We start from the raw sequence: 20,017 nt of genomic DNA on the forward strand, positions 1-20,017 counted from the left end.
TACAAACAGCTTTGTAGTTTTCCATATACTGTACTTAACAAAAAACTAACAAAAATGTGTGCGGGTGGAATGAGCATAGCCATGTACATTTGAACACTTTCTATAGCATTGTTCCTCAATTCTTCTAAGAGCCGTTGGTTTACACTGGCCATCCGGTGCTACTTATAGTAATGGACTCAGAATCCCCTTTATGACAGTCTCACCTGCATCTTGAAGCATTCTTTGTGTGCCCATGTACTGTATTTGGCATAGTGGTGCTTTTGGTTTCCAGCACCATTGCACTCAATAAAGTCATACAAGGAAACAGGCCAGGTGCTCCATGGACACAGAGCTATCTCATGACTGTTTGTACTGTGTCCTGTGCACAGAAGCTGCTCAAATAGATCCATTCATAATGGTTTCTGATTTCTTTCCTTTTTTTTTTTTTTTTTTTTTTTTGGTCCTGAATTGGCTGATATTAATTGAAATTAATAATAGTAGTAAACAAATACCACAGATAACATCTTGAAATGTATTAATTTATTTGTTTTTATATTTTACTTTTTGCACTGTATTCCTTTGAATTTAAGGCACACTTTTTAAACCATTTTTTTCTTCTCAAAAATGGCCTGCATCTTAAATTTGAGTACAGTGATGTGTGTATTGAAATCGGCAACAAGAGTCTGAGAAAAGATGTTGATAATACTTATATATCCACCTGCTGTGTATCAGTTGCTAATAGATTTCAAATATATTAACAAAAAACAAAACAATTGTTATTAAGATTATCTGCCTATATTAAAAAATATATATTATAATATTACAAATTAAACACATATCATTTCCATTTTACATATGGATTATTTATGCATTTTACATACACCAAAATTATCAAGACTATATAAATATACAAACTGTTGCCTTCTGTATCAGTACTACCTCTTGCCTTTTAGCTGCAGTAACCCAGTCCATTTTTTATTACTAGCATCTTCACAGATTATTCAATTGACAGGTTGCTATTTTAAAATCATTTCTATTTGCCAAGTGTAAATGAATGACTCATTCATCTGTGATACTAGCAAACAAAACAAAAACCAACAGCCTGTATATTTAAAGCAATTTAAAAAATCATTTATCATTTAGGTTAATCTTTTTCCTTAAAAAATGCTTTTGAAATCCTTGACGAATTTCCTTTGTCTTCACTCCATAAACTATAGGATTCAACATCGGTGGCACAAGAAGATATAAGACAGAAAACATAACATGAATTCCGGGTGGGACATTATTACCAAACCTATAAGTTACAAAAGTAAACAATGTGGTTGTATAAAAATACATTATAACAAACAAATGGGAGCCACAGGTGTTAAATGCCTTGACCCGGGCTGCCTTTGATCCAAGCTTTGAGACAGCTCGAAGAATCACTGCATAAGTAAATATGATAAATGTGATATCCGTGCCTGCTATCACAAAGGCTACAGCTAGACTATAATAACTATTCATTGTAATATCCTTACAGGCCAACTTTGCAACAGCCATATGCTCACAAAAGCAATGCTGGATAGTGTTTGCTGAACAGTAAGGCAACATTGATGCTAATGTAGGTATGAGTCCAGTTAAAATAAAACTTCTTGCAAAAAGTACCCCTATAATTTTAGCCATTTTACCTTTGGTCAATATAGTTGTGTAAAGCAAGGGGTTGCATATTGCAACATACCTGTCATAAGCCATTGCTGCCAGTGTTGAAGACTCCAGTGAAGACAGGACATGAATGAAGAACATTTGAATAAAGCATCCTTCAAAAGAAATAGTGCTGTCTTTTTGCCAGAACATCTGTAGCATTTTAGGGATTGTAGAAGTGCATAAACCAATATCTACCATTGCCAACACACAAAGGAAAGTATACATAGGTGTATGTAGATTAGGTTCAAGTTTAACAATGCAAATTAGCAAAATATTCCCAACAATGGCTAGAATATACATAACAGAGAAAGGAATAGTGAGCCAGTGCTGGTAGCTTTCTAGTCCAGGAAATCCAATCAGAATAAACTCTGTGTTTACAGTTGAGATGTTTCCTGTTGACATTTCTGGTTTCTGTAAAAATTATATAATTAGATTACATTCAAATCTAATCATATCCACATACTGTTATCATATTAGTAGTACAGCTGCATAATGTAAATGCATTACAGTAAAAATACTGTTGAAGTACTGTAGATTTGTTTATGTTGTGTTAATTATAAGATCAAATGTTATAAATATATCATAGTTAATCTAACAAACAGTAATATATCTTCACATCTATTAATAATGCATGTTTTATAAATATTTGTATTATAAATGATGTTTCAAAGAGTGAAAAGAATGAAGTAGCAAAACATTGTTTTATTATTCTTATTTTTTTTATTTAAAAACAAGACCCTCATTATTTAAATAAAACACATTATACAATAAAGCCTTATTATACAGTTTCAAATGAAAAGACTCACCAACATGGAAGGATTTGAGAGCTAGAGTTTAAACGGCATACTGAAGTAAGGTCAGGTGCAACAGGGTATGATTTAAAGGGTATTTATGACACAGCGGGATATACTCAGTGGGACTAATTTATCCTTTGTGGTCGTTTCTAATAAGGTTTTTTTTTTTTTTTTTTTTACAGAATCATCTCAACCCCACAAGAGAATGAGAAGGCAATTGGCCAATTTCATTTCAGTGGAGCAATACCTGTGAGCCTGTGCTGAAAATACGTTTTGCCAACGTTTAGCATCCTGTGCTACATTACAGATATTGAAGGAGCACGCCTACTTGGTTAACAAACTGTCCAAATATTGATTGAATGGCTATCCAGGACAGGAATTGCATATCCCTTATCTGAACAGTGACAGAGTACTGAAACCAAGGTGTAAGCCTGTACTGTACAGACCAAGCTGTACTGTGTAAAGGATCATCTTTGTTCCTGAAGCTTAAATGGAGTTCTAGCATACTGTCAATGCATCACTGGCTTACACAAGTCATTACATAACAGGAAGCAGAGGATTTTTACTTAATTAAGAATTGGATAAACTTATATATAATAGATGTGTTACAGGAATATAATTTTATCCAGGGTTTCTCTAGCGTCATAAATTACGAGACCGAAGGTCGAGCATAAACTGTCACAGAAAATAGAGATGGAATTGTTTTCCTGTAACTCACTGAAGAGGCCCATCTATTATTTTTTCTAATACATGGATACCCTTAATATCAAAAAGATGTGCTTAAGCACTTCAGTTCTGTTTTGTTTTTGTTTTTGTTTTTTTGTAATAGTGTTTTTCAGTTCTGTACAGATAGTTTCTCTGAGATACGAATGTACCAGCTTTACCTCTTTTTTTAATGTATTCTCATTTTGTTGATCATTGATGATCATTTCTGTACTGTGGGTGTTGTCGAGAGATTGAAAAGGAGACATTTTGCGTTTGAATTGAAAGTCATGGTCTCATTCTAATCCTCATAATCTTCCAACTCATTCTGGACTTTTTCACCGCTTCACAGATAGGCACTATCTTTCAGCCTTCAGCTCTGTCCCTAACAGCCTGACTCCAGTCGAGCCATTCGGTACAAAAAGGCATAATAGCACAGTAGTGACGTCAAAATGTCATAATTCCTCTAGAGGAAAATATACTTGAACTTTGAACCATTCGACTCCTCAAGACCACTTTCAAGTCAAACACAAAATGTCTCATTTTCAATCACTCGACAACAATCACTGTAGAGAAATGTTCATTAATCAGCAACAAAATGAGAATACGTAAAAAAAAAAAAAAAAATAATAATAATTGAAACGCGTAACCGGTTTGTACGTTGGCAAGCATCCAGTTGTCAGGTAAAAGTGTGCCAATGTTGTAGTGTTGTTGTGAAGGGTTAGGTCTTGGGTGTCTAAGCACTGAGGCACGGAGTGTCTAAGCACTGAGGCTCCAAGGCTCTAAGGCACTGAAGGCAGCGAGCACCTAGGGTGCATGCACTAAGGACACCAGGGCCGTACTGGGGTGCCGAAGCACTGAGGCATGGAGGTTCTGAGGAACTGAGCACCAAAGACATTAGCACCAAGGTCCTGGACAGGCGATTAGTCATCACACAATCTGGGGTAGCATGTAGCATATGCCAGTGTGGATATACAAGCTCTTGGTTGCAGTTAGGTGCAGGGAAGCAGTACAGAAAAAAAAGGTGCAGGGCGGGCAATGATCTGAACCGCGTGCAGTCAGTCACACACAGACGGCCCTGAGCCTGACTGAGAAGGTCCCTGCGTAGCGGGATCCGCCACAGCTGTCCCGGAATGATCTGGTTCAGACCAGAAAACCATACCCTCCTGGGCCAGTACGGCGCAACCAGCCTCTCTGAATCCAGAACCACACTGGGCAATTTGTGGACTCCTCTGAGGCAAACATGTCGGCTGTCGCACTGCCGAACCTGTGCCAAATCATGGCTAACCACTTGGGGATGCAGGCGCCACTCAGTGTGCCTAGGAGCCCTCCTCGACAGCAGGTCTGCTGCCTGGTTCAAAACCCACAACAGGTGGACTGCCCTGAGGGACAGAAAAATCAGTTGTGCCCAGGTGAGCAACTGGAACACCGCTTTATGCAACCCCAGGGACTGTAGTCCCCTCTGGTGACTGACATATGCCACGACAGTGGTATTGTCCATGCACACTTTCACTGACTGTTTGAGATGAAAAAGGGACAGACAGGCTTGCAATGCGCTTACCCTGTTGGCCGACAGGGAAGCGAGCATGGAGCGGGAATCCAGCCAGATCCTCAGGAAAACAGTCACTTTCTCCGGCTGCAGGGAGCTCTTTAACAGATTGAATGTGTGCCCAAGCTGGTAAGATGCTCCGTCACTAGAGCCGTGTGAGACATGGCTTGCTCCCGCGACTGGCCACAGATGAACCTTTCATCCAAGTAACTGAGGACACTGACCCGCTGCAGCCGCAGGGGTGCCAGAACTGTGTCCATGCACTTGTAGAAAGTCCTGGAAGAAAGAGACAGACCAAATGGTAGAACACAGAACTCATACAAGCTTCCCCGAAAGGCAAAGCGGAGGTACTTTATGTGGCCAGGACGTATTGGGACATGAAAGTACCCGTCCTGGAGGTTCACAGTTGCAAACCAGTCGCCCGACCAGACAGACTGAAGAATGTGATGGGTATTGCAGTTAGCATCTTGAACTTCCTCTCCTTCAGGAATAAGTTCAGGCCTCTGAGATCCAAAATGGAGCAGAGACCGCCATCCTGCTTTGGTAACAGAAAACACCTTGAGTAAAAACCCTTCTGTTGACATGAGGTTCTACAATGCGAATTACACGTTTTGTGAGTAAAGCGTTCAATTCTTGCGTGAGGACAGAAGCCTGTGCGGAATCGGACACCAAAGTGTTCACAAGCCCCTGGAAGGGAGGCAGTCCGGCTAGAAACTAGAGTGAGTAGCCGGAGTGGATGGTTGCAAGCACCCCAGTGTTGGTGGTGCATTTCCTCCATGCCAGAAGGTGGTTCTGGCTGAATGGGGTGCAGGGTCCATCAGGGTTGCTGTTGCTTTTGCTGAGCCTGCTGGACTGTGTTCGGATGGTACTGTCTCTGTTGAATGTGCTGCTGGGGTCTCTGCCGAGCACTACCTGCCGCTGCTGAGGGTCGGTTGTGGGTATCCTGCCTGCTTGGCCAAGGTGGAGCAGCCACCAGGACAGTGCGTACAATGGTCTGTGGAGCAGCAGCTCTAGGTCTCCATCCCTTTTGCCCCTGGTGCTGGATATGAGCGGGTCACGGAAGCGGCTCTGCGAGCTGCTTTGATGACTCCCCACGGCTGGCCCAAGGTGTAGCCGGGGGTGATGGGCACGTTGAGCAGGGATGCTTTGTCCCTGTCCAGGACCCTGGCCTGGGAGAACCAAAGCTGGTGTTGCGCAACCACAAGGGCTCCCAGGTTACGTCCAATAGCTTGGCCACTCTGCCGAGCTATGTAGATCAGCTGGACATTCATCAGCTTCAACTCATTAATAATATGAGGAGAAGGATGGGCAGGCAGGTCCAGCAGCAGCTTCAATTGGTACACAGTTAACAGACCAGCAGTATTTGCTAGTCTTGCTGCCAGTGCTCCCGTGCCGTATACCCTTTTAAGTGCGTCTCCATGACCCTGCACTGTTTATTTGGGCAGGAAAAGTCACGGGACAGCATTGTAACCCAAAAGCTGGAGTGGGTGCAGTGGGAACTGTCAAATTGACAAGACGCTATGACAGTGACTGCAACCGTGCTTGCTAGCTGCATCATTTGTGGACATAAGACTAACACATCTCCACTGGGCAACTGCCTGCGCTTCTTCGCTTTCTTGGTCTTGTGCTCTGGAGTGCGAGACACAGACCAACCACTGCGGCTCGCAGACAGCTCATGTGAGGGGCTCCTGTGAGTGTCAGCAAAGGCCACGGAGAGCCAGAGGAGGTGGAACGACCTTCAGCATGGTCTGCCCTGGACCTCTTTTGAAAACTGGCGCACACAGCACAAAAGGTGAGATCTGCCAGCGCTCATCGGGCATGATCGGCATCCAGGCATTGGACGCACAAATGATGGCCGTCCTCTGCGGGGCGGCTAGGCCCACATCTTTCACAATTGTGGAATGACATTGCTGTACCAAGCACAGGGTAAGACACTGGGGCTATGCACGGGAGTGCTAAGTACTGAGACGTACCAGGCACGGGGACACTGAGGAAGTGCACGGGGATGCACGGTAGTGATATGCACAGGAGTATTATGTGTACCGGGGCTATGCACGGAGGAGCTATGTACCGGGTTAATCCAGATGAGTGCATGGGGCTCCGAGTACGGGGTACCAAGCATGAGTCACTGAGGGTGCTATGAACAGCAGTACAATGCACAGGGGTGCTGAGTGTACCGGGGCTATGCACAGGAGTGCTATGCACCAGGTAATGCATGGGGCACGAGGTACCAATGGATGTGTGGGGTATTATGCACGGGAGTGCTATGTATCACCAAAAAAGGCCCCAAATGCTATGCACGAAGTGCTATGCACAGGGTTAATGTGCTAAGCTGCTGTGCAAGAGCTACGAGGCGCGGCACACTAAAACAACTGTAGCCGGTTTGAAGACAGGAACAGTATTTTTTTTTTCGGAAAGTCAAAAACAAGACAACTCAATTTGGCACAACACGAGAACATGGACTAGAAACCAAGACACAAAACAATTTGTGGAGGGCAAAATCCAAAATGGACGAGGCTGGAAACAGCAGCCTCCGCTTCTCAGCCACCAGAAAACACAGCCATGTGATTCAGGCTAAAAAAGAATTACAGTCGCATCCAAAGGAAGGGGCAAGCCGGCTTCTGAGGATGAATAGAGATACTTTTGTTTTTTGTTTTTTTACCAAAAACAGTCTCTGAAGAGAAAGAGATTCTCACGAAAACAGAGCAAGTGAATACACATTACATCTTGTTCCAGAATGCAACAGACACATGGTCACACTGGGCCTATAAAGTCATGCTACACGAGGTCATTTCCCAACTCGTAAAGGTTGCTTTTCATGCAGATGACACATCTGCTGATCACTAACTTATACAAAGGTAAGAATGCTTCATTATGTCTATTTTTACTGTCATGATGGTCGTGCCATGTTGAGTTGAGGGGAATATGTCTATTATATGATGATGAGTCTTTTTTGTGTATGACTCCTCCCATGTGTATGATGCATATGACATATATATATATATATATATATATATATATATATATATATATATATATATATATATATATATATATATATATATATATATATATATATATATATATATATTGTAAATGATCCTCGCACTCACGGAGTTCGTTGCCCCTTTTAAAGTAGACCCAGGACACAGAAACGGAATTGCTTTAGCGCTGACGCGCACTTTTAATAAACATAAAACAAAACAGAAATAAACACCTAACTCCGTTTTGGAGCTCTCACTATACACCAGCCGATCCCTGACTCACACACAGGACGGCTAAGCCGTTTACCTGACAAACACCAAAACACAAACGGGCTTCTCTCAACACTCTCTTCAATACGACTGGACACACACGCAGTCGGGCTCTTCACTCAGCACTTCACCTTCAATACGACTGGACACACACGCAGTCGGGCTCTTCACTCAGCAGCCCCGATCAGTCTGGCTGCCTCTCTTAAATACCCTGCACCTGTCTCTAATTTATAATTACGACCAGGTGCCGAGGATTAACTAAATCATTAAAACAATTACACAATTAAACCCCATAACACCCAAATGTGCATTCTCACAAGGTTTTTAGCAGGGAAGGATTTTAACCCCCTCCCTGGTACCTTACAATATATATATATATATATATATATATATATATATATATATATATATATATATATATATATATATATATATATATATATATATATTTGAAACAAAAACAGTTTGGAAATGTGAAAAAAACAGCAAGTCATCAAAAGTGCCCAGCCATTAAAAGCGGAGATATCAAAAACACAAGCCAAGTTTCAAGAAACCATTAGGTCAGCCTTGGCCAGCACCAGCCAAATAGGCACAACAGTAAAAGCGGTGTGGGCCAAGGTTGCCCCAATTGTTTATGTTAACTTGTGTGTTTCAGACACAATAAAAGCGGATCGAACTTGCATGAAAGATTTTTTTGGCAGGCAAATGTTCCATTTTAAAACAGAAATAAGTAATTTAATATAAATGACATAGAAGTCACAATAAGTGTGTTTCCTAGTATAGTTCAATTTTGACAAGTTAATTGTCATTAAATTGCCCAGATAGCCATACGATGCTGGGCCGGCTCCGGCTGCAATGATTGTCCTGGTGGGATGTCCTGTAATTTACATATGAGTGGACAAAACTCGTGGGGTCTTCAAAAAAGTTTTCATTTTTGTTTTTGTTTGTTTTTTTTTCGTGCGATGCGTGTAACTAGTCCATTTTAAAATAGCAATAAATTGTTTAATATAAAGGATTCAGATGTAAAAATAAATGCATTCCCAAGCATATTTCTATGTTGATAAAACAAGTTAAAAGTATTGACTTTGTTTTACATTTCACCTAAGACTGTTGGGATCTACAAATTAAATGTGAAATGGTGCTTTTGGCTTTTGGCGCCATTACCCTGAAAACACTGTAAACTATCCTTGATGTATAGAGAGTCTCTGGCAGGTCTTGCTGATAACTTGGTGCAAGGAACTACCATTCCTCTCTCTCTCTCTCTCTCTCTCTCTCTCTCTCTCTCTCTCTCTCTCTCTCTCTCTCTCTCTCTCTCTCTCTCTCTCTCTCTATCTATATATATATATATATATATATATATATATATATATATATATATATATATATATATATATATATATATATATATATATATAGTTCCTCGGTATAGAAAACTCATTAAAATCAAGTTTGGTTTACTTTTGTTATGTATCTCAATTCAAAAGCAATTCTCATGAAAGAGCTCACCACCAATACAGTACTTTGAATGATAAACTGCAGTAGTATCAGCCTCTTCAGTGAAATCCCCTCATCCTGGAGACTGTGTTTTATAAACAGTGAGTGTGTATTCATTGTGGAATTAATTGAGGTGTTTGGTTGTATCTAATAAGTAAAGATATTTAGTTATTCACACGGGAGACAAGAGCACGTAGGTGCTGTCAATGGGAGGTTCAGTGCATCACTAAGGCAGACATGCAGTTTCAGGCTGTGTTGTTGTTTTAATTATTTTCATTTATTCAGCAGTATCCCTTTATTATTGTTTTTTTTTTTTTTTTCAAATGTAAACATTTGGTTTCACAGAACCCCAATTAACACTAATCTTACTTTACCTAAGGTAACATTAGGTAACCCAATATTAGTGCTTATCAGGGTCTGTGAATCCAGAGAGTTTTTAAAAAACTCTGGTGGAGCGAGCATTGCCTTGTACATTTGAATACATTTTATAGCACTGTTCCTCAATTCTTCTAAGAGACATTGGTTTACACTGGCCATCTGGTGCCACTTATAGTTTGGACTCAGAATCCCCTTTATGACAGTCTCACCTGCATCTTGAAGCAATCTCTGTGTGCCCATGTACTGTATTTGGCATAGTGGTGCTTTTGGAAACAGGCCAGGTGCTCCATGGACACAAAGCTATGTCATGACTGTTTGTCCCATGTCCTGTGCACAGAAGCTGCTCAAACAGATCCATTCATTCAGATCCATGTTTTTATTGTTGTTTTTGTCCTGAATTGGCTGATACTAATAGAAGTGAATAATAGTAGTAAACAAATACCACAGATAACATCTTAAAATGTATTAATTGGTTTGTTTTTATAATTTGCTTTTTGCACCGTTTTCCTGTAATGAAGCCATTTTTTTCTTTGTGCATTTTAAATTTGAGTATAGTGATGTGTGTATTAAAACTGGCAACACAATCCTGAGAAAAGATCAACAAGAACTTTACTCCTGATCTCCAGTTATCCCTGACATACAGGCAGGCATCAGCAAAGCAGGAGTCATTGTCTGGGAGATGTCAAGTAATAAAGAGGACTCCTCCAACTCAGAGGCTGATAACTAGGACATATGTGTTGTTGCAGCAGGCATGTTCATTGATCAATATGGTGATATGCTTTACCAATATACCTGATAGACGAGTTTTGTAGCATTTCCCTTGCAAATAAATGGAGTATTCCTTTGTATAATAAAGAGCTTGTAAGTGTGTAATTGAGGTTGTATCTTTGTAAATGCATCTTTATTTTAAATGCCACATATCATTTTATAACATCTTTATAATATTTATACACCCACCTGCTTTATATAGGCTGCTAATGTACTTCAAATATATTAACAAATAACAACAAAAAAATGTTTGCAAAAACAATTTTTATTAAGATATATATCTGCCTAAATTAAAAAAAAAATTATAATACAAAAAAATATTAAACACATATAATTTCCATTTCACATATGGATTATTTATACGTTTTATATACGCCAAAAATATCAAGACTATATAAATATACAAGCTGTTGCCTTCTGTATTAAGTACTCTGTCAGTACTACCTCTTGTCTTCTAGCTGCAGTAAACCAGTCAGTTTTTTTATTACTAGCATCTTCACACATTATTCAATTGACAGGTTGCTATTTTAAAATCATTTCTATTTGCCAAGTGTAAATGAATGACTCATTTATTTGTGATACTAGCAAACAAAACAAAAACCAACAACCTGTATATTTAAAGCAATTTAAAAAATCATTTATCATTTGGGTTAATGTTTCTCCTTAAAAAATGCTTTCGAAATCCTTGACGAATTTCTTTAGTCCTCACTCCATAAACTATAGGATTCAACATCGGTGGGACAAGAAGATATAAGACAGAAAACATAACATGAATTCGGGGTGGGACATTATTACCAAACCTATAAGTTACAAAAGTAAACAATATGGTTGTATAAAAATACATTATAACAAACAAATGGGAGCCACAGGTGTTAAATGCCTTGACCCGGGCTGCCTTTGATCCAAGCTTTGAGACAGCTCGAAGAATCATTACATAAGTAAATATGATAAATGTGATATCCGTGCCTGCTATCACAAAGGCTACAGATAGACCATAATAACTATTCATTGTGATATCTTTACAGGCCAACTTTGCAACAGCCATATGATCACAAAAGCAATGTTGGATAGTGTTGGCTGAACAGTAAGGCAACATTGATGCTAAAACAGGTACAAGTCCAGCTAAAATAAAACATCTTGCAAAAAGTACCCCCATAATTTTAGCCATTTTAACTTTGGTCAATATAGTTGTGTAAAGCAAGGGGTTGTATATTGCAACATACCTGTCATAAGCCATCACTGCCAGTATTGAAGATTCCAGTGAAGACAAGACATGAATGAAGAACATTTGAATAAAGCATCCTTCAAAAGAAATACTGGTGACTTTTTGCCAGAAAATCTGCAGCATTTTAGGGATTGTAGAAGTGCATAAACCAATATCTACCATTGCCAACACACAAAGGAAAGTATACATAGGTGTATGTAGATTAGGTTCAAGTTTAACAATGCAAATTAGCAAAATATTTCCAACAATGGCTAGAATATACATCACAGAGAAAGGAATAGTGAGCCAGTGCTGATAGCCTTCAACTCCAGGAAATCCAATCAGAATAAACTCTGTGTTTACAGTCGAGATGTTTCCTGTTGACATTTCTGGTTTCTGTAAAAATTATATCATTGGATTACATTCAAAGCTAATCATAGCCACGTACTATTATCAAATTATTAGTACAGTTGCATAATGTAAATACATTTTAGAAATACTGTTGAAGTAGATTTTTTTATGCTATGTTAATTATTAGATCAAATATTATGAATATATCATAGTTAATCTAATAAACAGTAATAAATCTTCACATCTATTAACAATACATGTTTTATAAACATTTGTATTATAAATGATGTTTCAAAGAGTGAAAAGAATGAAGTTGCAAAACATTGTTTTATTATGCTTATATATTTTTTTTATTTAAAAACAAGACCATCATTATTTAAATAAAACACATTATCATTATACAATAAAGCCGTATAATACTGTTTCAAATGAAAAGACTCACCAACATGGAAGGATTTGAGTGCTAAAGTTTAAACGGCATACTGAAGTAAGGTCAGCTACAACAGGATATAATTTAAAGGGTATTTATGACATAGCAGGATATACTCAGTGGGACTAATTTATCCTTTGTGATCATTTTTAATAAGCTTTTTTTTTTTTTTTTTTTTTTTTTACAGAATCTTCTCAACCCCACAAGAGAATGAGAAGGCAATTGGCCAATTTTGTTTCAGTGGAGCAATACCTGTGATACGCTTATGCAATCTCAAAACTACCACTAAGCAGGTGTTGCTGTACCTTGAAAGCCCATGCTGAAAATACGATTTGCCAGCGTTTCTTCACAAACTATAAGAAAAAAAAGCTTCCTGTGCTATAGTACAGATATTGAAGATATAATTGCATGATGCAAGTAGTACCAGGAGCGTGCCGACTTGGTTAACAAACTGTCCAAATATTGATTGAAATGGCTCTCCAGGACAGGAATTGCACATCCCTTATCTAAACACTGGCAGAGTACTGAAACCAAGGTGTGTGGCTGTACTGTACAGACAAAGCTGTACTGTGTAAAGGATTATCTTTGTTCCTGAAGCTTAAATGGGGTTCTAGCATACTGTCAATGCATCACTGGCTTACACAAGTCATTACATAACAGGAAGCAGAGGATTTTTATTTAATTAAGAATTGGATAAACTTGTCTGCCAAATAAATAAATAAGAATAAGAATACAAAAAGCAAAAGTGATAAAGTAAAGTGATTGCAAACGTAACTTAAGATTCCATACTTTTGGTTTAAGTATTTGTACACACAACAATAATAATATGGGTGAGGCTTCACCTACATAACCTTGGTAAATTGATAACTTAGAATGTAATGCAACCATCTAGTTAGTTATCTGTTTATTTATGTAATTAGTTGATTAATCCAAGCATAGCCTTACAATGTAATGTTTTTCTTTGTGCTCCAGAATGTATAAAATAAGGAACTTACAACACCATACATTGCTTAATTAAACTAGAATTATTTATTTAGACCTGACAGAATATTTCAACTTCACAAATACAACCTAGAACAAAGAGGGAACAAGTAGAGCAATATTTTGGAAATGGTTCAGTCACAGCTTTACAAAAATACAACACACCCGGAATGAATGAGCATATAAATCACATTTCATTTTGGAAATACTAGCCTTCATTTTTTTTAGGGTAGATAGTCACGTACACCAACTGTTAACAATTAGCTCTATCATAAATAAAAAGGTAAGAAGAATGGAAGAATTCTGGTCATTTCCAATGTAAACATTTAGTTTTCTTTTTATTTAATACTTAGGAATGTTTGGGTGTTACTGCAGGTCTTGTTGTAAAAAATATTGAAAAAGACTTTTAAAAAGAACCTCTATTTGCAAAAACTATTTTTAGTTTACAGTACAGTTTTGAAATAGACAGTCTGTTACAATAGTCCTGAGAGTGTTACAGAACTCCCTTTAGTGTTTATAACAAACACACTATTAACCTTAGCTGTCTTGTGTGCTGTAAACATTACTAAAATATGCACTTCAAGGTAATATCTGTTATTTTAATATTTTTATTCACACATCTTGGTTATAAATCAACAGGGGAATAAAAGCAAAACAATTCCTCCCAAGTACAAGCACATGAGTGTATTTATTTTCAGAATGTTGCCCTATTAGCTTTTTCTTGGGTACTAAACATCCTAACAAAATGTTGGATTAAACACATATATTTTTTCAAGCCACAAAACAATTAAAATAAAATGTAAAAAATAAAAAGATCTATTTGAGTTCTAAACCTAAATTTAAAAAACAGGCTGCGGCAAAGTTAATCTGAAAATGTCTAAAGATAAAGGATATATTTGAGATCAAACCTATATTAATCCAGTGTATTTGCTGAGGCAGTCCACTGGTATCTGCTGGTCTCAGCAATTGTGACTATATTTGACCATACATAATCCACTGTCTATTAGGATTGTCTTTTCTGTATTATATATAAGTGAAGAATCAGAACATGTATTTTGTTTAAACAATGCAGAACTAATCAATCAGATATTCATTTTGAATTCTGATTAATGATGTAATCCATACCACAACTAGTTTTGCCGGGTCACTTCAAGTGGATAAGAATTCATTCTCTAAAGCATGATTCGCAGGGGACTGAAAAACAGGTTTCCTCAGAGTTGGTGAAAAGCAGAGGATGTGTAATAACCTCCCAGACGTGGATTACTTTTCATCAAGGAAAGTTGGTAAATTCAAAATGAAATGCGATATTGTGGCCAGAGAAGGCACTTTTTTGCAGGATTTGTAAACAATGAACCGGGTGTAAAGGACTAATTTCATTATGCCATCTTTTCCAAAGCCTAGAAGAACCTTTTATCATTTGACTGATCTTTGTTTCCCTACATATCTTCAATTTCTTTTTTTTTTTTTAAGAGTCGCCAATTATGTTTTATATTTTCGGAGGTCCCCAGTTTGGTTATGCCCAATCGTAGCTTTTTACTGAACTGTAGAATCACAGGACAGAGCCTACCAATTTTAGTATTATATTATGGTTTATTGTGAGGGCTGGTATTGCTTTGAGGCGAATACCCCAGGAATGCTATATTAGTTCTAAAATAACAACGACACAGACGATTTGCATCGGGAGTAAAAAGACACAGGATGCTTGAGTTTGGAATTTTACACAAGGTCTAGATGTCCTGTAAAAAAAATCGGAGGACCTCTGAGAAAATGATCTGGGATAAAAAGAAATGGACAATTCACACCGGATTAAATTTGACTGATGTCCATAACAATTCCGAAACCACCTATTCATGTGGTCATTTTTAGTCCTATGTGAATCTGGCTTATGTCAGGACTTAATTTATTCCTGGTGGCCTGCCTTTAATATTATTATTATAATAATAATAATAATAATAATAATAATAATAATAATAATGATACAGTAACAACAGTAGAACATGGTAAGGGCCAAAGACTATTACATACAATAGTACATTCCTCTTCTTTTAAAAAGTGTGAGCTGCTTCTTGTAGCTAAGGGGGCTTCTTTGGAGCCCCCTGAACTATACGTTATAATGTGTATCGTACAGCCAAGGGATTTTTTATTTTTTTACAGGTAAACTACAGGTTTTAAGAATTCAAAATGGGAAGTCTAATAAATAAACCTAGACTGTTTTGTTTTATTCTGAGCAAGAATGTCTTCATGCTAATAAGACGTATTACAGTATATGTTTCCAATATAAGGTCTTGGAAAGATCTACATATTTACTATGAGAGCTGGTTAAAATTGAAAATGACCAGAAAGAATGCTGATAAGTTAAATTAAAATGAAACTTAAAACTTGAAAAAAAAAGATGCGATCGCGGTACAAAAAATATTATGTTTCTTAAGGTTTTTTTTGTTAAAAAAAAAAGAAGAAAGAAAGGAGATCCATACTTTTTTTAGATAACTTTTAAGAAAACCTACTTGCTTTAAAATGGAAACTATTATAAATGAGAGCTCTGAAGCAAAGTATCAAGCATTGTATTTCATACCCAGGGCTTTTACTCCTTACCTAGGCTATGCTTTGTGCTACAGTAGTTCTGTTAGGGAATCACATACTACAGGAAACCTGGAGCCGAAAGCAGAATCTCCAGAATCTCAAAAGTATATGCTTTCGACATTTACAGATAACATTGACAGTACATTTAAAAAATATACAAATAAAAACTTAACACTACTTTTTTTTTTCTCTTTTTAAAAATGTGTACATTCTTTAGTTACCGGACATACAAAAAGTTAAGTCATGTCGTGTGTTCTTTATGCAGATTGCATGCGAATTAGCAAGGCAGCTCTCTCTTCATATACAGTATTCCCCTCAGATAATGAACGATAACTCAGAGCCAGACTGTAGAGGCTGGAATGTGTAGACGCCATGTTTGTCCTTGTCAGGAAAATGTTATAATCTAGGAGATCTAGAGATAATGCATTAGCTTTGATACATTGCATGGTCTATATATCTACTCTTTCCATTGGTCAGGGGTCAGAACAATCAATTAATCACGTGTGTGAGTTTATAGTAGGTCACATCCATCCCTGCCCCACACTCCATAGGGCAAAGAAACAATTAACATATTAAAGATGCTGCATTTCTAATTCTGTATCAATGTTAACATACAGTACGTACCATGTTAATTAGTCCCTGCCCCATCACACCAGCCTCCTTACACATACAAAATGTCCTGTCCATGATGCTTGAGCACAAATGTGAGAATCACTGTACATATCATTACACTGTATTTAACTATAAAAGCAAATGGTAGTGTCAACACCATGATTAATATAAATATATAAACATGAAGTGTGAAATATAGCTTGGAATATGGCATTTCTCTTTTTTTTTAAATGTTTTTAAACTTGATCCTCATGATACCATGAAAGCCAAGATGTCAGCAACCATGCAGAGATTATCAGGTCCTTAATTGAGGACCACTTAAGTCCTTTAATGAGGGTTTTAATAAATTATCTTAAGTTGTAACATGATATCGATGCAACAGTTCTTTGCTGCCATGAGCTGCATATTGATACCTGTGTAGGTTATCGCAACATGACAGACTTGTAAGTGTGCAGATGTGTGCTGAGAAGTAGTTTTTTTACATCCTGGTGTTTAAGTGAAAGAAGAGTGCGAACAAGAACAAAACAGTGGCAGCACTGTGAGTTAAAAGGTCTCCTGGGCTCTGGGTTATCTACAGACTTCTGTTAGCACTAAGCACCATTACCACAGTAAGCAACTGAGCCACTCCAGCTTATTTATCTGTTGTTCAGCTTTGGCGAGTTTGCTCCTTCGTCCTCCTCCTCTTTGTCATCCTTCACCCCTTTGAGCCGCTGGCGGGCAAAGTCTTCAAACACAATATCGTCATCGCTAAGGCAAAGCAAACAATCAAGGAATATTATTCACTTTGACATTTCTTGTAGTGTTTTCCCTAGGTAGGAATTGACATTGTTTCATATACTAGTGTTCAACATCCACAGAAATGGCATCAAATAAGTAAAACCACATACATGCTGCATTGTTAGTTAGAATAGATGCCTCTCTAAACATGCTGGACTCTGCTATGGTTTCTTTGGGTTTATGATATTGTATTTCTAGGGCATTTTATTTTTATTGCAGTGATCATTTATTGAAATGTAGTCTTGTGATTATCTTCTGTGCATGCATGATGATGATGGTGAGGGTGATAAACAGAACAAAGAAGTCTTAGGTTTGTAAATAGACACAGGTAGTGCTAAGAAAAAAGCATGCAATATTAATATCACCATGCAACCCAGACAGCATGCATGTCCATGACATACTCAATTATTTGCTTACTTGGTGTCAAATTCTATCAGATTTGTATCAATGGGTGCTTCATTTTCTGGAACTAAAATCAGAGTGAAAATAATACTGATAATACAGCAACAGGGCATTCAAACATTTAGGTGTGACAAAGGAAGGCAGTCCAGGCAGTGTTCATGGAGTTCATAAGTTGCAATGCCAGTGGGGGACAGTACTGTTCCAGGCCCATATATGGCAAAATGTACAGGCAATAACAGTTCAGTTAAATTCTGAACAAGGCATGAACTAACACAGATAGTTAGATATTTTTATATTTGTATTGCAGTGGCTAATTTAAATTCAAAGATTTAGCTTGGAGAAAAACGTAATAGAAAAATAGAAATGTGTTCTATACACAAATGTGCTAACACATTATTGATAATGTTGTAATGCTATCCAAATAAATATTGCATTTAATGAGCTGTAAAATTATTGAATTAAGAACTAAGCTAATACAGTAAATTACCCAGAATGTATGTTTTAAACACACAAGTTAGTCATGGTAGCTAACACTGTAATTCCATAACGTGTACATGTGTTGTTTGTTATATACTGTAGGTCTCATATGTGCAGTTTAAAAAATAAAAGTTATTACAAACATTATTTTTTATTTTTTTTAACATTATAATTAAACAAATTTCAGTTTGCAAGCCGTGCTTTCAGTTAGTGTTGCACTTGCTTGGTCAATTCACCTGGAAGATGAAATTGGCCCAACCCCTTCAGTGTCTTCTTTCCTATGACCTACCACCAAGCTACTTCCCTTATCAACTGACATGCTTTCAGCCAGTAACCCAGAAAACACTGTCAAGTTTAAATGATCCAGGAAGTGCAGATGACTTAAAAAAGGCACAGAAACTGAAAACTTCATTTTACCTAAAGAAGTACCAAACATATGTTTGCTATAACACGTATTTCTTTAAAAACAACATTTTTGAGACTAATGTAGCTAATGGAAGTGAAAAACAGGTAAGATTAAATTGGTTTGTGAGCTACAATTACTTTAAATAATTATTTTATAATGCTGTAGTTTAGTCCCAATGTTTAGACACTGTGCTGTGCCTTATAATGAGAATGCATGTGCTAGTGAAAAGGCATGATGGGACAAATTGGAGCTATGACCATACCACCAACTAGACCAGCAGCACAAACAGCCACCTTTAGAGGGTGCATTTTAACCTGTATTCTTATATTGATTTTGTTCCCTGAAGAGTCTTTTTTTCTAGAAAACTTACAACTTGACAATAAAGATTTACAGGGTTCACTATACCTTCTCTGTATAATTCTTCAATTGGTTTGGGGTGCATTAGAGTGAATGGAAGTTCTACAGCAACATCACTGAAAAAGAAGCAGAAAGATGTCAACCTGTTTTCATAATCAGCAGGCAACTTGAGATTGCATTTGATCCAACCATGTGATCGTTTGCAGCCAATGAACAGTAATGACTGATTTTTAATTTGTTATTGTGTTTTTGATGGAAGAACGTATCCTGTAATGCCACCCAGTCTGATTGAGATCAGTCAATTGAATGCGATGTTATCAAGCTAAAATCATGCCATAGGAATAAGCCAGTATGTACCTACTAGCCTCCAAACAGGTACAGCAGGTACGGATTAAAAGCTTTAATGGACGTCGGATGTAGTAGCCACTAGAGGGTGCTAAAAAGCAGTGTTGAAATAATAGTAAAAATGACTTTAATAGTAACACAGTTAGATTTAGGAATTGAGATTATGTTTAGGGGTAGACATTAGGTTAGTTGTTGACATTAGGTTTAGGTGTAGGGGATAGATTTAGGGGTTTGGAGGCTAGTAGCTACCTAGTGGCCCATTCCTATGGGCTGTTTTTTGCTTGATAACGTCCCATTCAATCGACTGATCTCAATCAGATCAGGTGGTAATGCAGCTAGCAGGTGTTGTTATAGGCTTCAAAAACTACAGTATTGCACAAACTTCTTGGGATTTAAAACCAGTCTCCTATTTTGAAACCTCTCCATCTTGGTTAATAACGACATGATTTTAAACAGCTCACTAATATGAAATAAAGACTGCGACATGCAGGAAC

At 37.5% G+C, this 20,017-nt stretch overlaps 3 protein-coding genes across 4 annotated transcripts in view; all 3 read right to left on the reverse strand.

Annotated features, from left to right (window-relative positions):
• Positions 1-1,107: 1,107 nt before the first annotated feature.
• Positions 1,108-2,064, reverse strand: LOC121321257 (olfactory receptor 52E4-like). Its single transcript, XM_041260157.1, has one exon. The coding sequence runs from the start codon at positions 2,062-2,064 to the stop codon at positions 1,108-1,110; it is 957 nt and encodes a 318-aa protein (XP_041116091.1).
• Positions 2,065-10,894: 8,830 nt separating this feature from the next.
• On the reverse strand, positions 10,895-12,319 carry LOC121320365 (olfactory receptor 52E4-like). The gene has a single exon (XM_041258607.1). It carries the CDS (start codon positions 12,190-12,192, stop codon positions 11,236-11,238), a length of 957 nt encoding a protein of 318 aa, XP_041114541.1. The 5' UTR covers positions 12,193-12,319; the 3' UTR covers positions 10,895-11,235.
• A 278-nt stretch (positions 12,320-12,597) lies between these two features.
• Positions 12,598-20,017, reverse strand: part of arrb1 (arrestin, beta 1) — a 56,614-nt gene continuing 49,194 nt past the window's right edge. The window contains exons 13-15 of one of the 2 annotated variants that reach the window (XM_041258606.1): positions 19,227-19,294; positions 17,954-18,005; positions 12,598-17,506 (exon numbers count right to left, since the gene is read on the reverse strand). In XM_041258606.1, the coding sequence (XP_041114540.1) occupies positions 17,395-17,506; positions 17,954-18,005; positions 19,227-19,294 (232 nt within the window). In that variant the 3' untranslated portion in view covers positions 12,598-17,394. The remainder of the gene's footprint in view (positions 17,507-17,953; positions 18,006-19,226; positions 19,295-20,017) is intronic. The other variant, XM_041258605.1, reaches the window with a different exon arrangement.

This window comes from Polyodon spathula, chromosome 9, assembly GCF_017654505.1.
Source record: "Polyodon spathula isolate WHYD16114869_AA chromosome 9, ASM1765450v1, whole genome shotgun sequence".
Lineage (NCBI taxonomy): Eukaryota > Metazoa > Chordata > Actinopteri > Acipenseriformes > Polyodontidae > Polyodon > Polyodon spathula.